Source organism: Zonotrichia albicollis, chromosome 8, assembly GCF_047830755.1.
Source record: "Zonotrichia albicollis isolate bZonAlb1 chromosome 8, bZonAlb1.hap1, whole genome shotgun sequence".
Taxonomy (NCBI): Eukaryota; Metazoa; Chordata; class Aves; order Passeriformes; family Passerellidae; genus Zonotrichia; species Zonotrichia albicollis.
The window spans coordinates 5,861,680-5,888,790 of record NC_133826.1 but is presented as its reverse complement, the minus strand read 5'-3'; the positions used below and the strand labels follow the sequence as shown (position 1 = coordinate 5,888,790).

Below are 27,111 nucleotides of genomic sequence, written 5' to 3'. Positions count from 1 at the left end.
ATGTTTATAACAAATGATGGTTGATGGCCTCATGACTTTTTTTAAAGCATTAGTTCCCATCCCTCTGTTTATACTGCACAAACCCCATATGATCCCCATTTGCAAGAGAAGATGTAGTGGTGGGATCTGCAGTTTTAATCAAACCCAGCCAAGGGGCCCATGTGCCATCCCTGTTGCTAAGGGGACAGAGCTGTGTCACACACCTGTAACTCTGCATGTCCCACGATTCTGATCTCAAACAGAGAATTTCTGCAGAGGAAAATAATCAGAAAGGTCCCTAAACTCAGTCCAACAGATGAGCAGTGAGGCTGAGTTTTAAGGGCTCCCAAATGTCCCTTCCTGCAGGCAGGTGCACCCCAGCAACAGCTGCATTTAGGAGGGGGAAGCAACATGAATTTTGGCTCTGACCCAGCCAACACATCAGCTGCACTGATGTGCACTCAGTGCTGCAAGGCCTCTTGTGGTTGCTGCCTCAGAGAACCCCATCCATGCAGTGTGGATGGCTGTGGGCTCACTGCTGTGGCACTGGGCTGCCACCAGAACCAGAGGTAGCTCAAACAGTGGGGCTTGGAATCCCTCTGTCTCCCAATCCACAGCACTGAAGGCAGCAGAATCAGCTCACATCCTTGTTTCTCCCAGGCAGACAAACTGCACATTGTGCTGGACTGAGACTTCCTAGAAAGAGACCCTCATTGTGCTAAATCTCCACTGCTCAGAGTTCTCTCAAGTCACTTCTGCCACATTTCCCCCTCTCTCCACTGGTTGTCAGCACCGTGCTGTGCTGCAGCGGTGTCCAGCTGTGTCCTGGGAGCTGCCTCTGCAAGTGCTGCTGGCTGCAGCTGGGCTCTCACTGCCCAGCAGTCTGGCACGGCTGGACATGCCTGGTGCCTGTCACACCAAGGAAAGGAGCTGGGGAGCAATGAAGGTACATGGGCGCAGTCCCACTCCTCTCACCCAGCAGTGTCAAAATAAATGGGGCCTGTGAAAGACTTAAAACATTTCATGTTGAAGAGGGATTGAAATTTAAGAGACATTTCATCAGAAAGCCCCATCAGTGAGCTGCTCCTCTCTTTCTGCACTTGGCAACAGAAGGGAGCTCACCTTGCCCTCTCCTGAGCTGTCCAATCTCAGCCATCCTCTCAGGTTGCTGTCACTGCAGGGAATGCACCCCATGGGACAGAGATCAGTTCTGCTGGAGTCCCCTGTACCAGACACCAGTTCTGCACCCTTGTTTGTAGCACAGCCCTTGCCACTGTCTCCTGATTTGGAGGGGACACAGGTACAGGACTGCCCACGGGAGGGCTCAGGATGGAAACAGGCACCAAACCACGCAGGCAGCAGTGCCCATCTCCAGCAGCTGTGCTTCTGCTGGCCTTCCTGAAGCAGAGCCAGGAACCAGCTCTGTCTCCTGACTCCACAGTCCCCGTGGTCCTTCAGAGCCCGGCAGTACTGCCTGGGTACCTGCTGCCCAAGAGCTCTGTCAGCAACTTCAGCACCTTCTTGGAGATGAAGGAAAAGACAGCCTACCTTAACCCACCCTCCTTGGGTGGGGCTGACAGCCTTGTACCCAGCAGCCAGAGCTGCTTTCTTCCTAACAAAACATTTTTGGCTTCTTCTCTTCAGCTCTTGCCTCTCTTAAAAGAGTCCTTGGCAATTTTAAAGGCTCAGCAGCTCCAGGGTAACCTGTGGCTCATGACTCTGCTCTCCTGCAGTGCAAACAGTGCTGTCTAGGATTCACCACATCCTTCTCTTGTTAAAGAAGCCACTGGATTTACACCTGCTCCTCTGCCTGGAGGGAAGTCTGATCCCCAGCAACCTGAAGGGCTCTCCCACACTGCTGCTCACCAGCCTGGCCTTGGTGCTGCCGTGGGTATGAAAAGATGGTGCTGGCAGAAGTGATACATTTTCTTAGGTACCTTGCAAAAATCCCTGGGTTTGCAGCTGGTTGCTGCCTTCCTCCCCCCAGAGGTGGCCCAATGTCAGAGCTGCTAAATATAAACAGCTATGTAAATATTTAATTTCAATCTTGTCATATGAATATTCTAGCAAAACATTTTGCTCTTGTTTTCTTCTCTCTCCCTCCTCAGGTAAGTGACCAGCTTGAACAGTTTAGTGGCTAAAAATGGATGAAACATTCAAAATACCACACATACCAACACCAGCTTGCTACATGCATAAAGCCAGCTGAAAAGAAATCCATTATTTATTAGCTCTCTGCCTTTATCAAGCTAAGCTCAAAAAGCATTTCAAACTGGATTCTTCAGAGGTATTTCTCTTGACTGCCTTGTTCAGTATACTCCAACTTCAGAGGCAGAAAATGAATTATTTTTTTCTGCTGATCATATATTCCCTTTAGCATAGCAGCTTCTAACCTCCAGGCTCTGACCCCACCATGCAGCCTGAGGGCTTTGAACATTTTTTCCACTTTTCACTCCTTGTCTTTCTAGTGAAACAGAGCCCTTCTGAGGCACGGTACCATCCAACAGCTCTTACACCTCCTCTCTGGATTCTCAAGGAAAAAGCACAAAAGGAGTGTGGAATACACCTGACCCTGCTGGGCTGGGCACCCAGCCATGTCATGTAGGATGCAAGGGCTGCTTGTGTGGCACAGCTGCTGCTCAGACATCAAAGCCTTGCCTTCAGACAGAGCCCAGCAGCCTCCTGGCCCTTCCCCTGGCCCTGCCCTGCAGACACTCACGGCAGTCCTGCTCATCAGACTTGTCCTTGCAGTCCTCGTCGCCGTCACACTTCCAGTTGAGGTGGATGCACTCTCCGTTGCCGCACTGGAACTCGTGCGCCGCGCACGTGTTCAGGGCCTTGGCGTCGTAGCCGCACTTCTCCATGGACTCGTCCGACTGGTCCTCGCAGTCGGGCTGGTTGTCACACACCCACAGCTCCGGGATGCACACGCTGTTGTTGCACTGGAACTCGTTGGGGTTGCAGGTCAGGGGGGAGCACTTCCTTTCGTCGCTGCCGTCCCCGCAGTCGTTGTCACCGTCGCACACGAAGATGATGGAGATGCACGACTTGTTACTGCACTGGAACTCGTTGGGAGAACAGGCTTGGGAATAAAAACAAACAGGTCAGCTGGGACATCTCCAACCCTGCCCTCACCACTGGCCCAGCTTTAGCCCATTCAGGGTGTCTCAAAGGCATTGTCAGGGCTGTCCTACCCCAAACATTTCTCCCGGTGGTTACCATGTGGCAAGGAGCTGGTGGGGCCACAGTGCTCCTCAGGACGTGAGGAGCTGTGTCAGGATGTGTTCTCTAGGGACCCCAGCAGCTCTGGAGAAGGAGGGGCAGCAGGGCTGTGGGAACTGTGGGAGGGAGAGACAGAGCAGCGCTGTGCTGGCACTGAGAGCAGCCAGGGGAGCCCTGGGGCTGGAGCTGGGTGAGCCCTGGGCAGGAGCAGCAGCACAGAATGGGAATGGGAATGGGACTGGGATTGGGAAGGGGACTGGGACTGGGAATGAGAATGGGAAGGTTGCAGGGAGAGGCTGGGGCTGTGCTGGCACAGGGAAGCCAGAGCCAGGTGAGCCCCAGGCAGGAGGAGCAGCACAGAATGGGATTGGGAATGGGACTGGGATTGGGACTGGGAATGAGAATGGGACTGGGAATGGGACTGGGATTGGGAATGGGACTGGGATTGGGACTGGGAAGGTTGCAGGGAGAGGCTGGGGCTGTGCTGGCAGCACCAGGGCTCTGCCTGGCTCCACGCTGACATTACCAGCTTCCTGACTTTCATAAGCACAGAATCAGGTTTCAGGATTTCACAGTATGCCTGGTTTTGGACATATTAAGTGGGATGTGTAGGGTAAATATTTAGTGAGTCGAGCATCAATTTAGCTGCAATCTGCCAGTAAGGCCCTTTACAACACGCTGAATGCCTTCCCTGGAAATCACAACTCAACATTAACATACAAATGAGGCGCTTGTCAGATAGAAGCTGAGTGGAGCACTCTCCTCTGCAAGCCTAATGGACAGCTGAACCAGAGATGCCTGCTCAAATTAAACTCTCAGGTACTCCAACAAAGTGCAGTTCCAAGTCACTTTATTCCATCAAGGCACAGGGGAACCAAAACCATGGAAGAAATTCTCCAGAAGTACTTTGAGGTGGTTACTTAGAAAAGAATTCTGCAGTTTCAGCCCTCTACAGGGAAGTATGGCTTTGATAAATTACAATAAATATAAATGCATACAAATTACAATAATTTTTTTTTAAAAATATTGTACTTGGGAATTTTTCTTGTCTTCAGAAGCAGAAGTACTTACTGTCATATCTGCAGAGCCCCTGCACAACACCACACAGTTTAGATAGTACCAATCTCTGCAATGGCAATTGCACCAGGAAAGCAGCAGAATCCCTCTAAAAGAACTGTCATATCCCAGATTTCAGCCAGTGACAGGAACCCACTGGGATTCTGCTGCAATATTGTGTCTGATTTATACCTGGGAATAAAGTTGTATTTATCCAGCATTTAAGAAATGTCCACTTGCACAAATGCCTAATTACATTCTGTCTGGCAAACTCGCTGGGCTCTGCCTGATAACCTAAGCAGCCACCAGAATGTGAATACACACACACATATTTATATATACACACACCTCTCCCCTCCTGCCCTGTGCTCTGTCCCATTTAGCCCCAGGTTTTCCAGATGTCAGAGCACAGCAATCCACCTAATGAGAAGAGAAAGAGGATTGCCTTCCTTGCTGCAATGCTGCCATGCACTGGCCAGGACCCAGGCTCTCTCCAGCAGGGAGAAATGTTAAAGAGAATCTCAGCTGCCCCACTCGACACCAATCATGGAATGTCACAGAGAGAGGCACCAAGGGAGCTGCTCAGCTCCTTCTGCACTTGGTAGAGGATTTTAGATACTGAGATGCCCTCAACAGGCACCTGTCCCTTGGAACAGCCACAGTTTGTCCTCTCCAAACAGAAGGAACTAATACTAGGAGGTGAATCTTTCTCATAAGGACCTGAAATACAAGCACAGTCTGGTGGAGAAGCAGCTAAAAACCTTCCTCTTTTTCATGGCAAACTTGAGTCCATTAAAATGCTCTAAATATCACCCAGATTCTGCTCTTTATCTCCATTCAGCAGATTTCTCTATCCTTGCCCCATGACTAGCAATCATCTATTAGCCCTGCTGATGAGTACACAGCTAAATAACTTCACACAGTCTTCAGAGGAGCCCTGACACAGAACTGCATATGGAACACTGCTCCATAAAGTGGAAAATTCAAGGTAACAGCATCTTGCCAATCCATTTTAAAATGGTAGTGGGAAAACAGGAATATTTCTATGGCTATGTACAGCTTCTGTAACAGATAAAGGCTGAAAAGAAGAAATTGCTTTTCTGGCATTATTTTGATGAATCTCAGATCAGAGAGCAAAATCTTGCATAGTTCTTTGATCCTTAATGTTTGGGCAAGACTGTAATGATTTGCACATTCCAAATGTGCATAAATTTCCTTTCCACCAACTGTAATGAGCCCCTCTTTTTCCCCTCGTTGTTTTCCTGGTCCCACCTCCACCCCTCCTCCTGTTTGTACATGTTTCCCTTCAGAAATCTGCTGCATTGGCAAATTAGCGACTGATGAACATAGGAGTGGGATACAGACAATGGAAGTTTGCACAAAAGCTCCTCCTTTGCACCCAGAAATCCCAGCACAGATATAAAATTACTGATAATCACAGCCAGGAAGCAGAAGCAGTTCAGCTTTTGTAACCTCTCATGAGGACTTCCTCAGTGGAGCCTAAGAATTGCTAGCTAGAAAATTGCATGGTCATGATTATTTTATTTCTTTTTAAAAATTAAGTTCAGTGTATGGCAGCACCAGAGACTACAAGCTCTCTCTCCATGAGCAAGCAGAGCAGGTTGGCTGTTGGGTTGGTAACTCCCCTTTGGGATCAAGCAGTTCCTGTGGGTCACACCTGCCCATCACTACAGCTTTTCATTGCCTCCAGAGCATTTCAGTAGAAAACGTGCCAGCAGTAATTAAATGATCACTGGGGTATTTTTTGACTTGAGCAATTTGTTTGCATTCTCCAAATTTGCTGCCTATCCTGTTGTAGGCTGATTCACGTAAGACCAAGGAATCAAATAATAATTTGCTTTCTTTAGCACAGAAGAAATTAATAAATGTTGTACTCTAAGGTGCAAAACCTACTTCAAACACGAGTGATCCCAGTAGAAATCTTGGAAATGTTTGCAAAGATGTGTTTAACCATCAGTCTTCAAAGCATAACTATAACAGCAGTTTACTGTAGAGCACTGCAATGTTAAAAGGTTCTTCACAGTTTCAGGAAGTCAAATATCACACATAAATGATTATGTAGAGGTGATTTTGCCTGTAGACAAAATACACCCGAGGTATTGTGCATTAATTTTTGCCCTGTGCTGTGTGCCAGTCTGTAGAGCACAACTGTCACAGGCTTTGCCTCACAGCCTGCAGCTGCACTCTTGTCACTTCTCCTGAGGAGAGCAGAGCAGCAGCAGCCTTGGGATAGAGGAAGTTAAAAATAATAAAATCACAGAAGATCAGAGAGATTGCAGTTGTGGAAAAGTGTTTCAGTGCTGGCTGGTTCTCTATTGCCCAGAGCCAGGATTTAGCCAGAGGCTTTAGTGAGAGTCTGGTGCAGCAGGGACACTCTTAGCTCAGGCATGGCACCAAAAAATTCAGATAATTCTGCCACATGCTTTTTAACTGCTTTTAGAAAAAAGCAGAATGCTCTCAAGATGTAGAATTCTCTAAAAATACAGAGTGCTCATTAAAAATTTGTCATTTCAAAAATTTGTACATAACATTTCTACAATGGACAACTCTACCAAGCACAGATCCTCAAATATAGATAAAATTGAAAAAATTAAATAAATGGTATGTCCATCATTACCAAGAGCTGGGAATTATGTACAATGGACTGTAACTGTTGTCATTGCTAATCTCTAACTAAAGATTTTATAGCTTTTCAGTAAGACTCAGGTATTTAATTCATCTCTCCTTCAAAAGAGCCATTTCCCCTTGAAATTACATGAATGGCTTAAATAATGACAATTATTTGGTAAAATTTGTGGCAAAGTGGATAGCAGCAATTATCCACTGATACTGAAGACAAGATAAGATGAATTATTACACTGTATTTTTCTGACACTGTCCCCAAAGCAACTTTAAAAATGTGTCTGAAAATTTATGTTTGTTTAAATCTGATAATGGATTTGATAAAGCAGGCAAAGGATGATTTGTGCACACCAACATTTGCATCAGGGGGAGAGATTTGCTGCTGATTCACGGCTGCTTCAACACTGGCAGGGGAGGCTGCTGGGCTTGAGAAACTCTCCCAAGCTCTGAGATTTAGGACTTGAGTTCTGCAGGGCTGAGGGTGGAATTCCTGAGCTCCACCTGCCCACGTTTTGTGTCCCAAGTGCAAGCCCAGCTCCCCAATCTCTGAGCTGGGCCATGGATAAGGAGGTCACAGAGGGCAGACAGGGCAGATTATGTTGGAACTCCCAGCTACCAGCACTGTCAGCATGTTAGTTTTGCTTAACTAGTATTTATTTTCAGGTTTAATTCTATCTAAATTATTTATTTTGCCTGCAGTCAATTGCTTACCAAATACCAGAATATTTCATAGAGATCTTCTGTCAAATGCCAGTCTTTAAAGCAGGGATTCGTGCCTGGAAGGACAAGTTTCCCATGGAAAGCTGCCCTCCAGGAAGGACAGCACAAGAGATGGAGGTAAATGAAGATGACCTTGAAGCTCATTGCTCTGAAAAAATGACAGGCCTCCCATGGAGGGAATAATGCAGCGGAATTGCAGCCTCACTCCCACCAGTGGTTGTTGCCATGGTGATTGATACCGAAAAGCCCATCTAGATGGAGGCTGCAGCAGGAATTGTAATTCCTGATATTGTTCAAGGCACTAATGGAGCTAAGGAGCCATCTCACGCACTCCTGCAAATTAATATTTGCATGTGCTGGCTGCCTTTGTCACACGCTGCCCTCAAACACAAATCAGTCATTTTCCCATTCTCTGCAGCACTATTTGCATAGTATTAGTTAATTATAACCCAGCAACCAGATGCCAAAGCCCCTGCTGACAAATAATAGTTGGTTCAAAAATGTATTTGGTGATTTAGAACGTATTTCCTGAGATACATATATTCATTCCAAGTGGTTTAATTATCTGGAAATAGAATTAATTATGACCCCCAATTTACAGAGAGAAGCAGTTTATATACAAAGTTATGCACACTCTGCACTCTGTCATTAATTTTATGTATGTGCAATAAGATTGCAACTCCTACCTGTGGTCTCCTCCATTTTCCTTCAAACCAGGAAAGGGTTAGGAAGTTTATCAGATGTTCTGGCTAAATGACTGAAAATTACCTCAAAATAAGAACAAGTGAATCCAGGGTAGAGGGTTTAAGGATAAAATAAAGCAGCATGAAAGACAAAAATGGATGGTCAGAATACCAAAGGTTAATACTGTCCTGCTTTTGTGACCATCCAAGACACCCCACGGGGATCCCATGAGGATAAAGACATTATTATTACTCTTTTATATTCTGACTGGAATATAATCAGCTGAATCAGACTGGAGATGTTCAGTACTAGCCAAAATTTAACAGGAAAACAAATGTGCTGTGAAGTGTCTGGTGAATTTCTTTCCTGACTTTGAAAATTGGAGTCTGTACAGGACAAGCTCACGCCTATTCCCTTAGACATGACTTGCTTATTAAAATGGCAATTTTACAAATTATACCAATTTGGCAAATCCCTCAGAAACATCTGATAACAGCCATTAAACTAACATCTGCTCTAATATTATCACACAAAATTCTGTATTTCTGAGGAAAATATGAAGGTTCAGCAAGCAGAACAGGGCATTCCTGAGCAGGGCTTTGTCCTGGGACAGCACACACCAATCCCACATCACTGCACACACAGACCTCTTGGATTCAGCAGCACTCCCTGTGGTTATGAATTTTCTGCACAGGATTTCTGTGCACGGCCTTTTCTGCACAGCCACGATTTAATTTTGCCATTGTGCAGTTTAAATCACAGACACTTTGCCAGGAAGAGCCAATCCATGGACGTCACCTTCCACCCACTGGGCAGATTCCCACTCCCTGCCATTCTGCTGACACAGAGACACGACCTGCCTGTTTTCCACACTGTTTTCTTTATGTTCAGCTCAGGAGAGACTTCATCAGAATCCTAAAAGCACACTCCAATCACATTGGCAAATGACAGCACAATTGTATTTATTCTTAGGAAATGGGGGAAAGGAAGGAAGCCAGCCCACGGCTCCACAGCCATGCCACTGGCCTGCCACTTTCTCTGTACCCTGACCCATTCCAAGCACAGGGATAGTTCCAGTTTAACCAGTGGGAAAGCTGAGCCATTTTCCCAGAATCAGTCAAGTCATTTATAAGTTGCTGCCATAACTAATCAGGGAGTCCTGGAGTTGCTGACCCACAGGTTTGAACTCACCTGAGCAGTGTGGGACAAAGCAGAGCTCACATTGCAAGCAGTGAGGTCAGTGCCCCATAACATTTCCATTTCCACTAATTTATTTTGCTGGATGGGAACTGTCTGTAAAAGCAGACATTGCTTATTGCAGTTTGCTCCACTGTTAAACATCCACTGCATTTGGAACATGCACTATTAACTCTTCTGGAGCACAGACAAAGCAGGCAAGGCTCAGAGCTCTGCTTCTCAGCTCCCCAGTTTACCCAGCCATGTCACACAGTGACCCAGAGTCAGCTTGAATGCAGTTCAATAACAATTAAAAGATGCTTTTGAAATAAAATGTTTGCAAGACTGATCTGAAGGGAGAAGTACCTGAACACAGAAGCACTGAGGATCAACAAGGGAATTGGCAGAATTTGGTGAAGCCTCATTCAAGGTTATGAATATAAGCACATCCTATAATGACCAAGTCCATGAACACAAGACCCCTGGGTGATTTTGGGAGGGGGAGAGACTGACAGACTGCTCAGGAAACAACCAGCCCCTGACTGTTTGCAGTTATGTGATAATTAGGGGGCACAGCTATTATGTGATGCAGGCAATGTACCTATGTACCCACAATTCCAGCAAAGAATGGCAATCATTTCTCAAAAAACAGGATTAGATTTTCTACTCAAATGAAAATTTAATCACTGAGTGACACTCACTGCAATTAAACCTGTAAGGGTCGTGTGCTGACTGAGCTCACATTAACAGCAATGAGATTTGCATGGCAGTAGGATTTGCCTTGCAGTTTCTTTGATTTGGGAATAGAAATCAGCACTTTCCTGGATTTGGGCTGGGATGAAGACTCCCATGCTTAACATGAGCAATTATTTTAAAGTTATTGGAACAAAGAAGGCTAATGAAGTGGTGTTTATTGTGAACTAAACCTTTCTCATTACATTTTATCTAATGAACAAATTTCTTTGCAATGTAAAAGCAAAGTTAATCCAACCCTTATATCATCCTCTACAAAAAGAATATTTCAGCCACTAAGATTAGACTTCCAGATTAGTTTTATCTGTTAATATGACTCATAAACCAACTTTTTTTTTTCCCTCTTGCATCAAACATGACATGGTCCTCTCCTGCGTAGGACTGTGCTGAGTTCAGGCTACTGATTTTGGTTTAGCCTTCAGATCATATGCTCAGGAAGCAGAACTGTTAATTAGTGTAACACATATGTACTGGTGGCCACTGCAGGATGCAACTCCTACCCACATATCTGCCATCATAGCATCATCATCATTGGCAAGATTTCCCTGAATAAAACTAAACAGATTCTTGCTTTTTGGATGAATAGGCTCAGAATTATAGCTGCATTCTTATGAAGAAAGCACTTCAGGGACATGAAATACAATTGTATCTGGCAATAAGAGATGTAATTCCTTGACTATTTCAACTTCAGGAGCTCTAACTGTTGAAAGACAGACTACCCAAAAGATAAACATAATTACAGGCCAATTCTTGCTCCTCTGCCAGTATGATGTGAGATTGGAAAGAAGAATCAGAGCCAATGTCTCCAGCTAAAATGCAGAAAGAGCAGCAGGACAAAGCTTGTGTGGGTGTGCACAGGTTTCTGCAGTCCAGCACTATTAAGCTTTAGTTTTAATGACCCACAAATCTTTGTACAAAAGCAGCTGTTTCACAGCCCTCTCCCAGCCCTGTGAACAGTGATCCTTTGGTGTGCAGGATGTGTCTGTGTGGGGCTGGGAGTGTGCTCATCCCTCTCTCCTTCAGAGCAAGCAGAAATTCCACTGCTGCATTGCCTTGTTTTCAGATTGTGTTTCCATCCACTCTGCTTTAGAGAATGAATTATTCATGGAACACTGATAGGGACAGTTTCTCTGTGAGGAGGACCAGCACAGGGCCACCCCAAAGCCCCTCTCAGTGCTGGAAGCTCCATCTGCAATGTGCCACACGTGTTCCTTTACAAAGCTCAGCTCAAGGGCCAGCAGCAGGGAAGGCAAAGCACTGTGCCCTCACCCTCGGCAGGCAGAGCCCTGGCACAGCTTGGGCCGTGGCTTCAGGGTTTCATTCTGGATTTACACCATGACTGTCTTACCTCTAACCTAAGTTCACACACTGTTTAATTATGTTCAATTACAACGAGCATCCAATGTATTAAAAATGCAGCTGCCTTCACTTCTGTCAGCATGCAATTAAAAGTAACTCCCAATCTCTTTTCCTCCTTGCCATTTTGTTCTGAAGGAACTCAGGACAAATATGATTATGGGCTGAGATTTTTCCTAAATAACAATGGGGATTTTTCTGCAAATTACTACTGCTTTTGAAGGAGCTCTAATACTTTAAGCAGTGATAAAGTGGCAGCTGTACATGTTTAATTTCTGAGAGCCACGGCATAATACACAAGCATTAATCCCTCCAGCTGTCCAGTAATTAAACATCATGTAAAGCCCAGAGGATATCATTGCTGTGCTACCTTATCTTATTTATGAAGGACTTGCATTTGTTAAATCTAGCAATTCTTTTTTTCCTTCTTGGAAAGAATTGTAAATTCTTCCACCATGGCAAGTACACTGAAGCTACAGCTACCCTCCATAAAATGGCAGGAATTTCAGAGCAGTCATGTCTCTTTTTATCACATACTAAAATAATGAATAATGATAGTAGATAAATATATTTCTTTTACAGGCATGACTGTGATGCTATGGGTTTAAAATTGGTGGGTTTCTCAGGGAGAATGCATGGCAAAATCTGATCCTTTGGGTTTGATGTCCCTCTGAGCTGACTGAGGGACAGCACATAATGAATGTTAATTCATTAGCAGGCAGTGAACAGAACTAACTTTGACAAAAGCACACATTAATCAAACTGCAATGAAAGATAAAATCAGTGCTACATTATCACCAAGTTAGAAGGTCTCAGAAGGATCAGTGGAGATCTGGAATGGACTGGATCAGTGTGGCCAAATCCCAACAGGGAGCACTGGAAGTGTGGCTCATGCAAAATACAGGTACCTTCTACTGCACAAAAAAGAAAAGAGTGCTGGGACAACATGATGCTCTTTATAGTTACAGGACAATGATAAAAAAAGAAAAAACAATTTAACTGTCAATAGAAAGGTCACTTCATGTGAGCACAGGTGCAGGAGCAGAGTGGGGGAAGGTGACTTTAAATCAGCTTTGCAGTTTCCCTCCTTGAACTGGTTCATCACCAGGTGGATCTGCCGGAGGGATGAGGAGCTTTAGCCTGCTTTAAATTCTGCCTTCAGCCAGTGGCTCTCAGCTGACCTGAGGCTGTTAACCAGGGCACTGGCAACAGCTGACTCTACGTTTTCTGCACTTGGCCCTTCCAAAAAAAAGGACCCCTCTCTTGGGAGGGGCTGCTGCTTTTTTGTAGAGTAACACAAGAGCCTGGAGCTGTGCCAGAAGAAGTGGAAAGTTCACCACCTGAGGATCCTGTAAATGACCTATTTACATGGAAAAGCCTGTGAGCTGCCATGGCAAGGACACAGGGTTCCAGCTGAGCACACCTATGCTTACTGTGGTTTCCCTTAAAAATTTAAAAAGCCTTTATCCAGTCTGTTCACTTTTAATCTGGCACATCATCATATCATGAGGCTGAAAATCTAGAACTAATTCTGAGATACATGGTCAGCAATGAAAAGCCTGAAGACCAGGGTCCAAAAGAAGATGCTCTGGGTGGCAAGGCTGTCACTGCATGAGGCTCCTGCAGGAATTCCTGGCTCTCACCTCAGCCAACAGCTCAAGGTTAGTGTGAATATGTCCATTGCCTGCAAAAGTTCCCCATGATCACTGCCTCTGTGCTACAGTTCAGCAGAATAAACCATGGATAAATAGCTTATTCTGCTATCAATATAATAATGAATTCATCATTTCACTGCATCTGGCTGTTGTGAAAGGGGAAACTGGTGCACTTCCAACTGCTCATCTGCAAGAAACAGTTTCCATATGGAGTGCAAGCAGTGGTTCAGGTGAGCAGCAGTGCCACAGGCAGAGGAATGGGGTCAGAGCCTTGTTCTCTGTGAGCACCCCAGAGCCCTCTCAGGGGGCCCTGTGTGCACTGAAGGGGTTCAGTGCTGTTTCAGCTGTACAGGATGGCAGCTCCTCTCTTCCAAAGCCTCTCTCAAGTGCTCTCTGCATTCCTGAGCAGCTGACAAAACACTGCTTACTGTCTCCCTCAGCAGAGATTTAACAAGTTCTGCAGTAGTTAGCCAAGTCCAGATGGACCCTGAGTTGTGTTGCTTTAATTACAGCCTCTCCTATTTAATTTCTCTTTCAGTCTCCCTAAACTCAGTCCTAAGCTTCTCCAATCCATTGTGCCAAAGGTTGGGTGCACTGGGAGCAGAAAACCTTCACCAGGGAAATAAGGAGGCTGCCAGCACCTCCAAGCCAGCAAATTCAAGGCTACTAACCCTGACCTGTGGCTACAACACACCTGGTATTGTGAAGACTCAAATTACTTCTGCTCCAAAAACTGAAAAAAAAAAAAAAAAGGATTTTTCTTTTTATATAGTCTTATATTAAAAAGGCAAATACTTGCATTTTCAAAAAGAGTTTGTGCACTGGAAGTCAGTAGTGTTCTTACAGCCTGTCTGTTGGGAGTCAATTATTTAAGCAGACAGGCACTTAAGTACCTATGTGAAAGGATTAATACCTGCAATTAACCCCTGGTGCAACTACAGCCTGTGCAGACACAAATCTGGATCCCTGATCACTGGTGCTTTATCCATTGCAGGTGAAAGAATTTCAGTTTCCATTGCTTCCTTGACAAGTTCTGCCACAGGGTGATAATCACACCATTGTCTCCTTGTTCAGCTTCTCTACTTTTGACCCCAGGTCTCTGAACAGTGCTCTGTCCCCCCTGTGTCTGCACTGGATACATTTCCCATGGATTCAAAAAGCAGTGATGCCATTCTGAGAGGAAAAATGCAGCAAGAATTTCAAGGCTCAGAGCAGTAGCTGGGAAGGAAAGTGCTGGAGGAGGAAGAACCATAACACACCTACACTGCTCCTGCAGTTTTGGATGATTGTACACCATAACCTTTACTGTCCTCTCCTGCAGGAGATCCTCCCTTAGCCTGGGCTGTGAACGTTCTGACACAGGGACAGGTTCTTGCACAGCCTCAGCACAACCAAGCTCTGCTCCTGGATACCAGCACAATCTTCTAACTGGTACAAACTACCAATGCAGAAATGCACGCATAAATAAGGTTCATAAACTCCATATTAAATCCTCTTGAAGATTTAGAAATCCAAGAGCCAGTTATTCCTATCAAAAAGCAAGAGTGTACACAGTTAAAACATTTTTGAAGTGTCACATGAGGTTGCAGTAGTAGCTTTATTAACATGGATTTAGAAAGAGCTTAGGGGGTTTTTCTTCTGGATGCCCTCAGTCACACCATCTTCAAGTCATCATCCACTTGTTTATTGCACATGCAGGCTCTCACCACAGAAATTATTCTGAGCACAAATAAATCCCCTTGCAAACATTCATCCAGCAAGATGTGTTATTTATAGACAGGCTGGTCAGCCCTGTGAGAGTGCAGCCTCTGTGGTAGGGGGCTGTGCTCCAAGGGGCTGCTGGTGACAGGCAGTGCTGAAGCTTCTTATAAAATGAGAATAAAAACCTCAGTGCAGAGATTAAATTAACAAAACAAAGAGAAGAAGGGGTCTGAAGTGGTCAGGATACTGTGTGCTGCTGAGATAAGAGGAAACAGAGAAAGGAGGATTCTAACCAGAGAAGAAATGGGAATGTTAACAGAGTATCAGTGGATAGGCTTAGTGAGGTTTATCAGATTTGGATAAGGAGAGGATAGCTATCAATCCTCCACAAGCTCCCTGGTGAAACAGCTCACACAATTGTTCTCATCCATGAGGAAAAGACCTTCATTTGACAGGGAACCTCCCTGAAAGTGCTCCCACCACAGCCATTCAGCACTGCCTCCTGTTTCTCTCTCAAAGTGAGTTTTGACCTCGGAAAGATGCTGACTTGGGATCTTAGGACTGAAAGGTTTTGATGTTTGCACCCACCCAGGATGCTCCAGGTTTAGCTGTCAGTGCCTTTTCCCTGTCCTCATGGCCACCCTACAGCCAGACTCAGCAGAGATTTCCAGTGTGTGGGGACAATGCTCAGTCATCAGAAATTGGTTGAGAGCCACTAATTCATTTCTCACCAGTTACCCAGAAAGCATCAAAATGTGGTAATTTGTCCTTGGATTAAATTTTTTTAAGGTTTTAAGAACCTGCACATGCACTAAAACTGGAAGCTAACTATGAGTAAAGGTGCTGAAACATCCAGAGCAGAAACACTTAGCTATTTCCAAATCCATTAATAGCATCATTATGCTGAAATTATGTGGCATTCAGAACATATTTACATGCATTTTGGGGGTTACCTAAGGCTTTGGAAAAAAAGTTCAAAGCAATTTCAAGTAGATTTTTATTATAACTAAAAGACTCTGTGAGACCATTCCCACTGGTGTGAGCAGCAGCTTTAAATCAGGGGAGGCAGCCACCAGTGAAAAATTGTTCTAAATTCACAAACTCATATCAGGAAAATAGCAGTTAGAATTATCTTCTGAATTCGTCTCTAATTTGAGCTTCCAATTCAAAGAAAAGAAATGTACACGCTAAAGAGAAAATACTTAAGAGTTTACATGAAAAACCAATAAAAGGACAAAGAAAAAATACTTCTACAAAGAGAGCTAAATAGTGGAACAAGTTGCTCAAAAAGTAAAAGCTTTGATAATATTTTGTTTGATAAATCTGACTGCAAAGAAATAAATTTGTCCACAGCACTCCACTCAGAGCCACAAAATGTTAATGTAAAACATATTTCCTTATACAGCTTCAAAGGAAAGACATAATGTGGATTATGAACTGGGCAGGAATTAGAGCCCAAAAACCAACTTTAAAATGAAGAAACTTCAATTTGTGCTTGAATGTAACCATTCAACTCTTTCACCAGTAACCTGGAAGTAAAAGTAACATTGCTGATACCACATGCAACACTAGAAATACTGAGGGATGAGTGAATACACAGAACTCAGAAAGCTTCTTAAAAGCCTGGGATCATCTGCACACAAAGAATTTAATAAGAACAGTATTAGAAATCAGAAAGGTAATTTTACTTCTGCACAGACTGGCAAGACTGATACTCCCTAAATTCTGGTGATCTGTGTAAGAAGAAAGTTGGAAAACCAACTGGAATACCAAAGGAAGCCACAAGAATGAGTCAAGCTTTCATTCAAAAGGGAATATTTGACACCAAGAAGCATAAAGAACCAATATATTTGGTCTACCAAAAAGGCAGCCTGAGAAATAGTTTGACCACACAGTGCAGGAGTTTTCACAGACTGAAAACACTGTTAAAGGGCTCTTTCATTCGGCACAGAAAGGCCTAATAAAAGGCAATGGCCATTTAGGGACTGAATTTAAAACAGTTATGGGTACAGAGTACATCATTCTCTCTCTGTCCAGTGAAACCAACCAGCCATCAATGTCCAGGCCTATCTATTCCACCCCAGCAGAAGCCAGCCTGAGTCTGTCCCCACTCTGCACAGGACAGCAGGAACCTGCTGAGCTATCACAGAGGAAGATTTGAACCTTTTTTAACTCCTTTCCATATCACCTGGGTGTTAACCCTAATAATAATACTTAATTCTTCACAAAGTTCATGCATTCTCCAGCCCCAACTGGAGAATCCTTCTTTCCTCCCTGGTTCTAGAAGTCACCACCTAGCACTGCAAAGCAGAGTGAGTTTGCTGGCAGGAGAATCCATCCCTTTCCATGCCATTTGTAACAGTCACTCCAGGAGTTTTATATCCTACATGGAGATGTTGCATCTGTATGAACTCACCAGGAGTGCAACCAGCCTCATCAATTCCACTCTCACAGTCCTTCTGCCCATCACACCTCCAGGACAGTGGGATGCACTTGTTGCTTAAGTCTCCACAGCTAATTTTTTCAGGAGGGCACACTTGTTTGGCTGGAAGAAAAAAAACCAAAGAAATAAACAGAAGTTAAACATATTTATAAACATTTCTGACATTGTTTATGCTGGTAAAGTTACTTTGAATGGCTGAATCTTGAGCCATACTGGAATGAAATCCCAAGTGATTTTCCAACCTGCTGCCTCCTCAACCAGGCTGCCCTGGGAACGAGGCCCCTCCTGCCCCTCTCAGCCAAAACAAACTGAGATCTGTTCCCACAGAGCCACAGGGATTCCAGCGGGGAGCTTGGGGCTGGTGCTGCAGGGAGGGATGCTCAGGGCAGCACAGGCTCTGCCTCCCTGCCCAACACACGGAGCTGGAGCTGCTCAGTCACTGCCCTCACCCAGCACAGCAGCTCTGCACAAACCCCTCCAGCCGAGCCAGGGAAAAGCAATTCCCTCAGTTTAGTACAACGGTGTATGGCAAGGTTTGGCAAGGCAATTTCTAAACATAATGATCTGGGCAGATTGTGGTCAGCAAAGCTGAGGGAAAAGCAGCAAGGACAAGCAGGAACTTGCAGGTATTTAACAAATGGAGCTGTAACTGTGTAAATTGAGGCAACTGTGATGTCAGACATGGAGACACAGGAGGACCTGCATCAGCAAAAACCCCAGTACAGGCAAGAAGACAACTATGAAAAAGAATCTGCCAGATTAATCTGGAACCAAGTAAGCTGTGAAGCTCATTCTCTCATAGCTAGTTTGCATTGCTAAAATTCCTGTATTTTTTTCCTTCATACTACTGTAAAGAGCAACAGATCTACATTTATTGTGACAAGGCTGCTGAAATGCAAAATGTTCCACAATTTAAACAATTGTTTAGCATTCTGGAATCATCATCCAGTTTGGCAGGATTTGCTTATTAAACAGATTGATTTCTTTCATCAAAAAATTACATGTATTCAACTATTTCTTCCATTGGTATTAATGATAATAATGCTGTGTATGGCTGCAGGTCTACTGAGCAGGTGGGAACCCAGATTCTAAATTCAAACCTTCACATTACCCTGCCCTGGTAAAGGTATTTACACAAAGTCAATCAGCTTCCCAAGTGCTGTGAGGATGAAAATTATACCTCCCTTTCCACCTACACAAGGAGGCAGTGAAAGGGCATCCTACAGCCCCAAAGCATCAATCAGCCACTTGGAGAGCAGAGCCATTTAATCCCTGCATTTCTGCCTTAGCGCCTTCAAGTGCTAGAAGAAGCAGTTTTGAGAAGCTGTGGGCAACCAATACATCAAGAAAAATTAGGTCCTGCCACAGACAGACAGTTAATAACAGATGTAATGGAGTTTTATAACCCTGAGGCATGACAGCATTTCTGTTGAAATTTGCTTGCTGCATACCTAAATAACATTTATCAATGTTGCATGGTTACAGGGGGGAGGAAAAAGGGATCCTTACTTAGGCTTTGGGATTATTTTCCCAGCAAATTAGTAATAAAAAACATTGGAAAGGCTCTCCAACAAGACCTCACCATGATCAGTGTATTTGCCAACTCAGGCCAGGCCCTGTGTCCCCTCTAAGCTGCAGGTTTTGTCCTGCCCAACTACATTGAGGTTTGGATTGCACTGGCATTCTGGGAAAACTGGGATACCAAAATGCCACAGAGACATTTGTTAATCAGGTTATTGGTCCACATCCTCCAAAAATTGTTCTAAACATTGCTCTGGCAATGGTGATGGAAAAGAGAATTTGTTTTGATGCCAAGTAGGACCAGGTCTTCCATCCTCACTGTAAATCTCCACTGAGAACCAAGCGGGTCAAGACAGGTAAGAACATGTTCCACACACCTGATTTTGAAGAAGGTAAAATATAATCATAGAATGGTATCAGCACACAGTGGGATCATTAACCAGCAAAAAGGTTATTTACTGGTCACAGTTTAAATTATGGGAATTACTTTTCCTTGGCTGCTGTGGGCAGATGCTTAATAGTTTTGGGAAGCTGAAAGGTTTGGAAAAGTATGAACAGAAGGCTCCTATTTATGGAAAGCAACCTCTGTGTTAGTCATCTCCCTGACAGAATAATGACAGACATTTAAAATATGTAAATCAAAGTTTGAACTTTCAGGGATGCAGCAATGGAAGCTGCTGTTGGTCACAGTTCATCAAATCTCTGTGTTCCAGTGGTTTCTGCACCCAAGCAATTGTTTCATGGAAGCCAATGACTTGTAAGCACTGGCAGCTAACAGAGAGGGGATCTTGAAAAACACTCAGAGCAAACCTTTGGTGGAAACACAGCTGCATTTCCAGCAAGTTGGGAGTTTTCCTCCCCTCTCCCCCCAGAGGCTGCAGATGCAAGTGGGGTCCATGTTGTTGTCCACACTGTTAAAGAGGCTTTCAGCAACTGCAGCCCAGACTCAACATTTCTGTTTCTGTGCACGGCTTACACAAACCCAGGCCCCTTGGGCTGACGTGACCAAAATGTTTTACTCCCTCCTTCCCTCTTTGTGCAGGCAGAAAGGAAAGGGTTAGGCTGTGTGTGATGGTGAGTGCTCTTACCCTGGATGCATTCTGGACCAATACAACTTATAGCAAGATCTGCCTTTTCAGAAAAGCACCATTAAACAACTTGGTTGAAATGTCAGACACATCAAGACCAATTTATCACAATGAACTGCAAATGCCAAGGATGGACAACAATGGTTTATTTATAAGGAGACAAGAGCAAAGAAGACAAGAAGGTTCCATTTACTCACTACCGCCAATGGCACATTCTTCTTTCTCTTTACAGGAGGCTACAGTCTTTCAGAGCCCCACAGAGCCTAACTGGCGCCCCACTGTTTGCTTCCTCTTGTGCCACTGCTGTGCTTTTCAGGCTCCGGACATCATGTATATTCAAGAAAGCCCAAGAAAACAAAATTGATTTACTTTCAGAAGACCATTTGTCAGGTTCTCACCAAACAGGTACTCTAAGAGCATACACAAAATGCAATTAAGCAGCTTCTGCTGGTGGGAAACCCACAAGACTTTTCATCAGCAGACTGCAAAGAATGCCCTTTGTGGAAATACATCATCTTACAGGTCTGAACAGCGTCTCTATCTCTGCTGAAATAACTCCCCATCCTCTCCAGACTGCCCCTTGTGGTTTTCCCAGGTTCTTCAGAAGCTTCTACCCAAGACATTTTTTTCTACAACAGAGAAAACTCAATACTAAAATAGTTTAACTATTTTCTGTCATGCCAATGAACCATTCCCACAAATATTTCCACTACTTTTATTAAGGAATTAAAAATTCCTACCTGTCTCTTTCCTCCAGCAATAGTTTAGTCATCAGCTTTTTTTTTTTTTAAAGGAATGTTTTTTAACAAGGACCTCCCCTTCTCAAACACTGTCCTTAAATCTTCTTTTGTCACAACTGGCAGAACTGCCTCAGAGACGTACCAAGAACAAAATAAGTGTTCATACCTGCCCAAGCACAGGACTAGAATCCAGTTTATTTCCAGAGAAAACAAGCCAAACTGGTAAATGAGCAACTGTTCTGCAGAGAGGAGGGGAGCTGACAGGCAGAGATTGCTTAGGGAAATTCAGAACTCAGAGTTCTCAATCACTGAAAATTTGTGATTCAGAAAAAATCTCAGTCACAAGTTTGCATATATTGTTCTTTATATATATATATATATGTGTGTGTGTGTGTGTATGAATTAATATCCCTATCTACACTTACTACTGACTTAAAACCCAAAGTTTCCCTTTGAAGTACTTAAGGTGCATAAGCAACACAGTTAAAATCCATCTTCTGACTTAAAATATTGTCACAGCTGAAGCTGTATCTGACTGGCACTTTGCTGCTCCTGGCCCTTCTCCCAGCTGTGGGTGCCTGTGAGGAGCCTCTGCCCCACTGACCACAGCTCACTCTGCAGCTCAGGACAGGTCACTGTTGTTCACTTTACTTTACTTTGAGGTGTCTCAACCCTTCAAGACTCATCAGATTCTGGGTGTGATTTTCTAAGGTGTGTTATATCATATTTGATATAGCTGATCTCCCTGATGCCCTCCTTGTGACACGCTGTCATCAGCAGTGTTTGTGTGGGGACAGCAACATCCATGGTGGGTGATTCCCACATCCTGGGGATTCTCTGGCCCTGGTGCACAGAGCCCTGGGAGCACACAGGGATCCCCCAGCCCTCAGCCTTTGCTGGGTGCCTGAGTTTGGATCTGGGCATCAGCAATACACAGAGACAGAACACACTGGGGAATGCTGACCCAAGAGTTGCTCCCACCAAGGTCAGGAGCTGCACTGAACCTTCTGTCATGTAAAGCAGCACAGCACAAGCACCAGCCTGCTGGGACAGCAAGGCTTACATGAACTTGTGACTTCTGCAAAAGCCAATCCAGCAGCAGTACTTGGGCTGCTCACCAATATCTGTATTACACATGCACTTGAGATCTCTGAGAAAATACAGGCAACTCTGCAACTTCAGCTGAAAGCAGCCCAGGCCAAAACAAATGTCATGATTAGTGGCTTAAGTGAATTAAGATTACAGCAGTGAGAGCTGGAATGAGACCAACTCACCAGCAATGACGCCTCTGTTGACAGAAGCAGCCCCATCCATCTGCTCCCACAGGAAACTCAGTTCTGGTCAAACTGGGGCAGGCTGACAGCACCAATTCCCAGGGCTGGGAGCTTCAACTGATGCTGCCTGACTACATTTGTGAGTGGGTGAGTACAGGCTGATGTGCCATGGCCTTTGTGGCAGCATGCAAAGGAACAGTGAAAAATCTATTTGTCCTGCACAAAAAGATAATTAACTTATGGGCACTGCCTTTCAACTTTCAACATAAATTAAGCAGCTCAAAAGACAGATTAGGAGAGGTGACTAAGAACTATACTGTAAAATGTCGGGAACAGTATTAACAATTGATACATCTGATAAATAGATTCAGTGGTGTGATTTGTTTGATGATGATGTTCAGAAGTTCCCAGGGGAACAGTAGAGGATTTGCACAGATTTCCCTCTATTGCACTGCACAGTATAGCCCTTATTAATTCCATCCTTGTGTGCTTATAAGAAGGGCTCCTCCTTGTATTAGGAGTCTCTGATGAGTCTCCAACTCCTCTACCTTGAAACTGGAGGGAGAAAATAAGCTTAGCACACAAAGGGTTCAGCCTGTCTAAAGAGATAGGTAGCAGGTACCTCACTTTTGTGCAGATTAGCACATTGGTGATTACCATCTCTGACATCAGAGTGAAATAATCAAGAATTCAAAATCCCAGGATTAATTCTAATTACTGAAATAGAGATTCACTGTCAGAATAACAGTGAGATAACTTTTATAGGAGAAGTTTGTTCCAAAAGCACAGACACTACAAACACTCTCAAGTAAGGAAATGATTCTCTGGTATCATGCCAATAGTTGTAACAGGTGATATAAACTGTATTTGAGTACAGTGCAAGGACATAAGAGATCTCTACAGCAAGCTGCAGACCAATGGCATCAGTTTTAGCTAAACTCCATGTCTCAGTGTGAGCCACCTGCACAGGTCAGAAGGAGCCCAGGTTCAGAGCTATCCTGGCACCCTTGGAATCCTGAATTCTGTCCCAGCCCAGGACAGGCAGGTGCACAGGAAGTACTGCTGCTCTTGGGCTCCCAGTGCACCACCTTATCTTCGATTCCTGATTGCTACGTCTTACTCATCCGCTTCAAAAATCAAATCTAACATCAAACTTGGCTACAAAAAGCATTTCCTTCCCTCAGTCTGACTGGCAGGACTTCAGCTGATTTTGTATTCCTGTAAATACAGCAAATGCTCTTTTGCTGCAGTCATCTGAGCACATCTCACCTAATTCATCTCAGAGCTTCTCCACATACTGTTCTGATGGCACTCCTGTTCTCTACTTGATATGCCCAACATTCTGCTGCTGAGAAATGAAGTCCTTAAATTCAAGTCAGTTGGCTTGTTCTGGGTAAATCCAAGTCTAGGTCAATGGCTCATGGTAAACAGGAGGTCAAACTTGGTGATTACATGATCCTCCTTGGTCTCAAACTGCAGGAAAATTGTGATACTTTCAGTAGGAATCAGAAAGCTTTTTAATTGCCTTTAAACTGTTCCTCATAGTCATACTTCTGAAATTTCAGAATTTACAAAGTTCAGATGTTTAACAGCAGTGAGGATATAGGCTGCTGATCCTCATTAAATGCCATTTTTTAACCATCTAGTGTTTGTAAAACAACAGTGTTTTTTAACTGGTGTCTGTAGAATACACTGAGACATTCCCCCACTGTCAAGTCTGGCTGTGCACAGAGAATCCAGTTTCTAGGAGACCATGACAGGTTATTAGGCATGAGAGAGATGCACATGATACAGTGAGGGCTTTCTGCTCCTGAACAAGCTGCATTTCCTTACCTGCCCCTGCACACATGAGAGTTCACTGCAGAAGTTCATTCCCTAAAGCAGCCTTTATGCCCAAGCACCTTGAGACAAAAGCTGTCTTTGCAGGGGAAGTGGAACAGTTGCACAGATGCTGTCCCAGTCCCTCAAGGCCAGTCCTTGGCCCTGCTCTCCCCCAGCCCTCTCTGCGTGATCAGCGGGGCCCTGCTGGCTCTGGTGTCAATGCCTCGAGCACTGCTTTGCTCAGGGATGCACAAACCCTTTAACAAACCTGAATGAGACACAGGATAACCCTGGCACTCCAACTCCATTCCCTGCTACCACTTTCCACACGTTCTGGACAACACAACACACACAAGAGCCAGGACCACAGCTGTGTGTGACCCACTGCAGGGCTGAGCTCCACTCCACGGGGCAAGGCAGAAATGTGAGCAGCAGGATGAGGCTGGTGCAGTCCAGCTCCAGCTGAGCAAAGCATGACTGCAATTATTGCACAGTGTGCAGCCATGGGAGAGCCCAGGAGCCACGTGCCACCTCTGAATGCCAGTTTCTCATCTTTCCTGACACCACAGCCATATGGTCACGAGAAACATTCACTCCGATTAATCCAGAGAAGAAATGAATCCAGCCCTGTGTGACAGTGACAGCCCTGCTTAATGACAGTGAAGCTCAGCCCTCATTGTTTAGAGGAACAAAAAGGGGATTTTGATAAACTCAAATCAGAGGCCATCTGCCAACTTTCCCCCTCATTTTTACCAACTTTGGCCCTTTGCATGTCTTCTTGATGGACGAGGAAAATCCATAATTTACCCTGGACTTGAAATGGAGAGCTGTTTAAAACCATAACATGGTCCCTCCTTATGCAACCACCAGACCCTCTTGCCTTTCTCTCTGCTCCTCCTCTAAACCAGAGCAGAACTTGCCTTCTAGAGGAGTTGTGTCTCTAAGACATTATTCTGGCTACTGAAAACCTGAGTTTCTACATCAGATTTCTTCAGATTACTTTGTACTGCTTAAAATTTTATTTTCTCTTCACCGGTGGTTTTCTCTCATTTCAAGGATCAGTTGGTCATGCCCTTACCTTGGCACAGAGGCAAGAAGATACCACTAAAAACCACAGGGAAAATCCCAGATCATAGTAAGAAACCAGAACAGCTGAAGAAGAACCTGCTCCTGGCAGGAGTAAAGCAGCAATGTGCACTGCTGATCTCAAACAGTTCCATAATAAACTGACAGTTGACTTTGGTAGTTAGCAAACATCCAGGCCTGCCAGCAAAACCCAGGACTCAAAATTTTCTTTAGAGATAGTTTTCTAATAGAAAAGCTATTAAATATTCCCTTTTGTGAGAGGCATTTTTCATGCTCAATCAAAAGTAAAGCTTAAAAAAATTTCAACAATGACATGACTTTAAGAAGGTCAGAAAAAAAATACTCTACCCTTTTTTACCCTCAACATAACATCATCTTTAAATTCTATTGTTTCTAGAGCTGGTTTGAAAGAGAGTGATGTACAACATTGTCCTGTCAAACCTCCCATCCCACCACTGTCTACGTCAATAATTACCCTGTCAATCTATGTACACACTGCCAGTTACAAAGTAGTTCAGCCTTCCCTTCTGTATTAACAGTATCGGGGGAGGTCCGAGGAGAAAAGTGAAAAAGAAGTGGAAAAAATAAAAAAATAAAAGTATTTTGCCTTTCCCATAGCCCAGAAATCAAATGAAACTCCAATCTTTACATGGTTGAGAGCTGATCTCTGTTTCTCAAAACAGCTCCTCTACCTCTGCTTTTTTCCAGGGATGCCTACTGCGAAAAACTAAATCTGGCTACAAACACCCTTTAAAACTCTATCATGATCCACTGTGCTCCCCCTTGATGAGTGATGTGTGATGCTTTTTGGGCAGTTCTGACTGAGGCAGGCCTCAGGGGAATACAAGAGTCGGGGCAAGAGCGGAGCCAGCCCAGAGGGCAGCCAGGGAGCTGGGCATGAGCAGAGCTCCAACCCAGCCACGCCTGGGAAGGGAGGGCAGGGCTGGGCAGGACTGGGAGCGGGAGGTGACCGGCACAAGCTGGGATGAATGGAAGGCAGCTCATTAACCTCAGAAACGCACTCCTGAAAGGAAAACTCGTTCCCTGCCCGAGAGCAGGGATTCCAGAGCCTTGTGGGCAAACAGAGCACTGAAACTTTCTCACGCAGCCACTGAGGTGACAAATGGATGTGCTGAGCTGAGGTGACAAATGGATGTGCTGAGCTGCTGAGCAGAGCCCTTGGGAGTGCTGTGCCAGAGGTGGGGAACAGCCTCAGCCTTCCCCCAGCTGGGACTCATTGCAAATCTTTTGTCACCTGTTCAGGTGCCAGCCTAATTCCCACTACCCAATTCCCACAACCTGGGCATCCCACGGGCACACACCAGAGCCCACCCCTGACACAAAGCCCAAAGCCCATCCCTCCTGCTCTGGGCTGGCAGAGACCATGGAAAGAGCTGATCTCCACAGAAACTCAGGTAATAACCACAATCTCCTGATCTGCCCTGATCCAATAATGCTTTCTGCTTTATTCCTAGCCTTTGGGTCCAAATACATTGCAGCTTTAACAACATCAACTTTCTTCACTAAAGATTCAGTGATAAAATACTCCAGATTGCAGCACACAATAAATCAATCATCCCTCCCTGTATGGGTTTGTAACTCAGCACTTTGAAAGCATCTTGGAACAATTTCTGCACACATACTTTTAGATAAGGGATAAATTTACTTTTTATTGAATCAAATGTTATTGACTGCCTTTGGTTTATAGATAAAAGTGACAGGGTTTTCTAGGTTCTCTTCAAATTGTTGGCACTGTGACCCTGAACTGTTTAAAAAATTAGTTTCTAAAAATAATTCATTCTCTCCACTGGCAGTATCTCGCTCCATTCCCTCCACTTAGGCAGTATCTTAGTCCAAGCCTACCAGACATTATCACCTTGGTCACTTATCAAATTCTTATACAAGCAGCTAAGCACAGCACCAGGACAGATTTATCTATTTTTCTTTCTATATATTAATTTCTAGAAAGCCCCAAAATATGCATCCCAGAGTGCTCAATTTCTATTACAGCAAATCCAGAAACAAATTCCAGATGGCAGCTTATTTCATACATATTCTGGCATATTTAGACACTTGACTTCTCCATTCTTTGAGAGCAAATTAATGCTCAACTCAAAATTAGGCTTTAAAGCACAGTTAAAAAAAAATTCACCTGGCTATACCACTCAATTAGCAAAAATCAATTACCAGATG

General features: G+C 44.4%; 1 protein-coding gene across 2 annotated transcripts in view; it reads right to left on the bottom strand.

Annotated features, from left to right (window-relative positions):
* Positions 1 to 27,111, bottom strand: part of LRP8 (LDL receptor related protein 8) — a 171,936-nt gene that overhangs the window by 20,685 nt on the left and 124,140 nt on the right. For both annotated transcript variants that reach the window (XM_074545774.1, XM_074545775.1), the window contains exons 4-5: positions 17,362 to 17,490; positions 2,699 to 3,061 (exon numbers count right to left, since the gene is read on the bottom strand). In XM_074545774.1, coding sequence (XP_074401875.1) covers positions 2,699 to 3,061; positions 17,362 to 17,490 — 492 coding nt within the window. The remainder of the gene's footprint in view (positions 1 to 2,698; positions 3,062 to 17,361; positions 17,491 to 27,111) is intronic.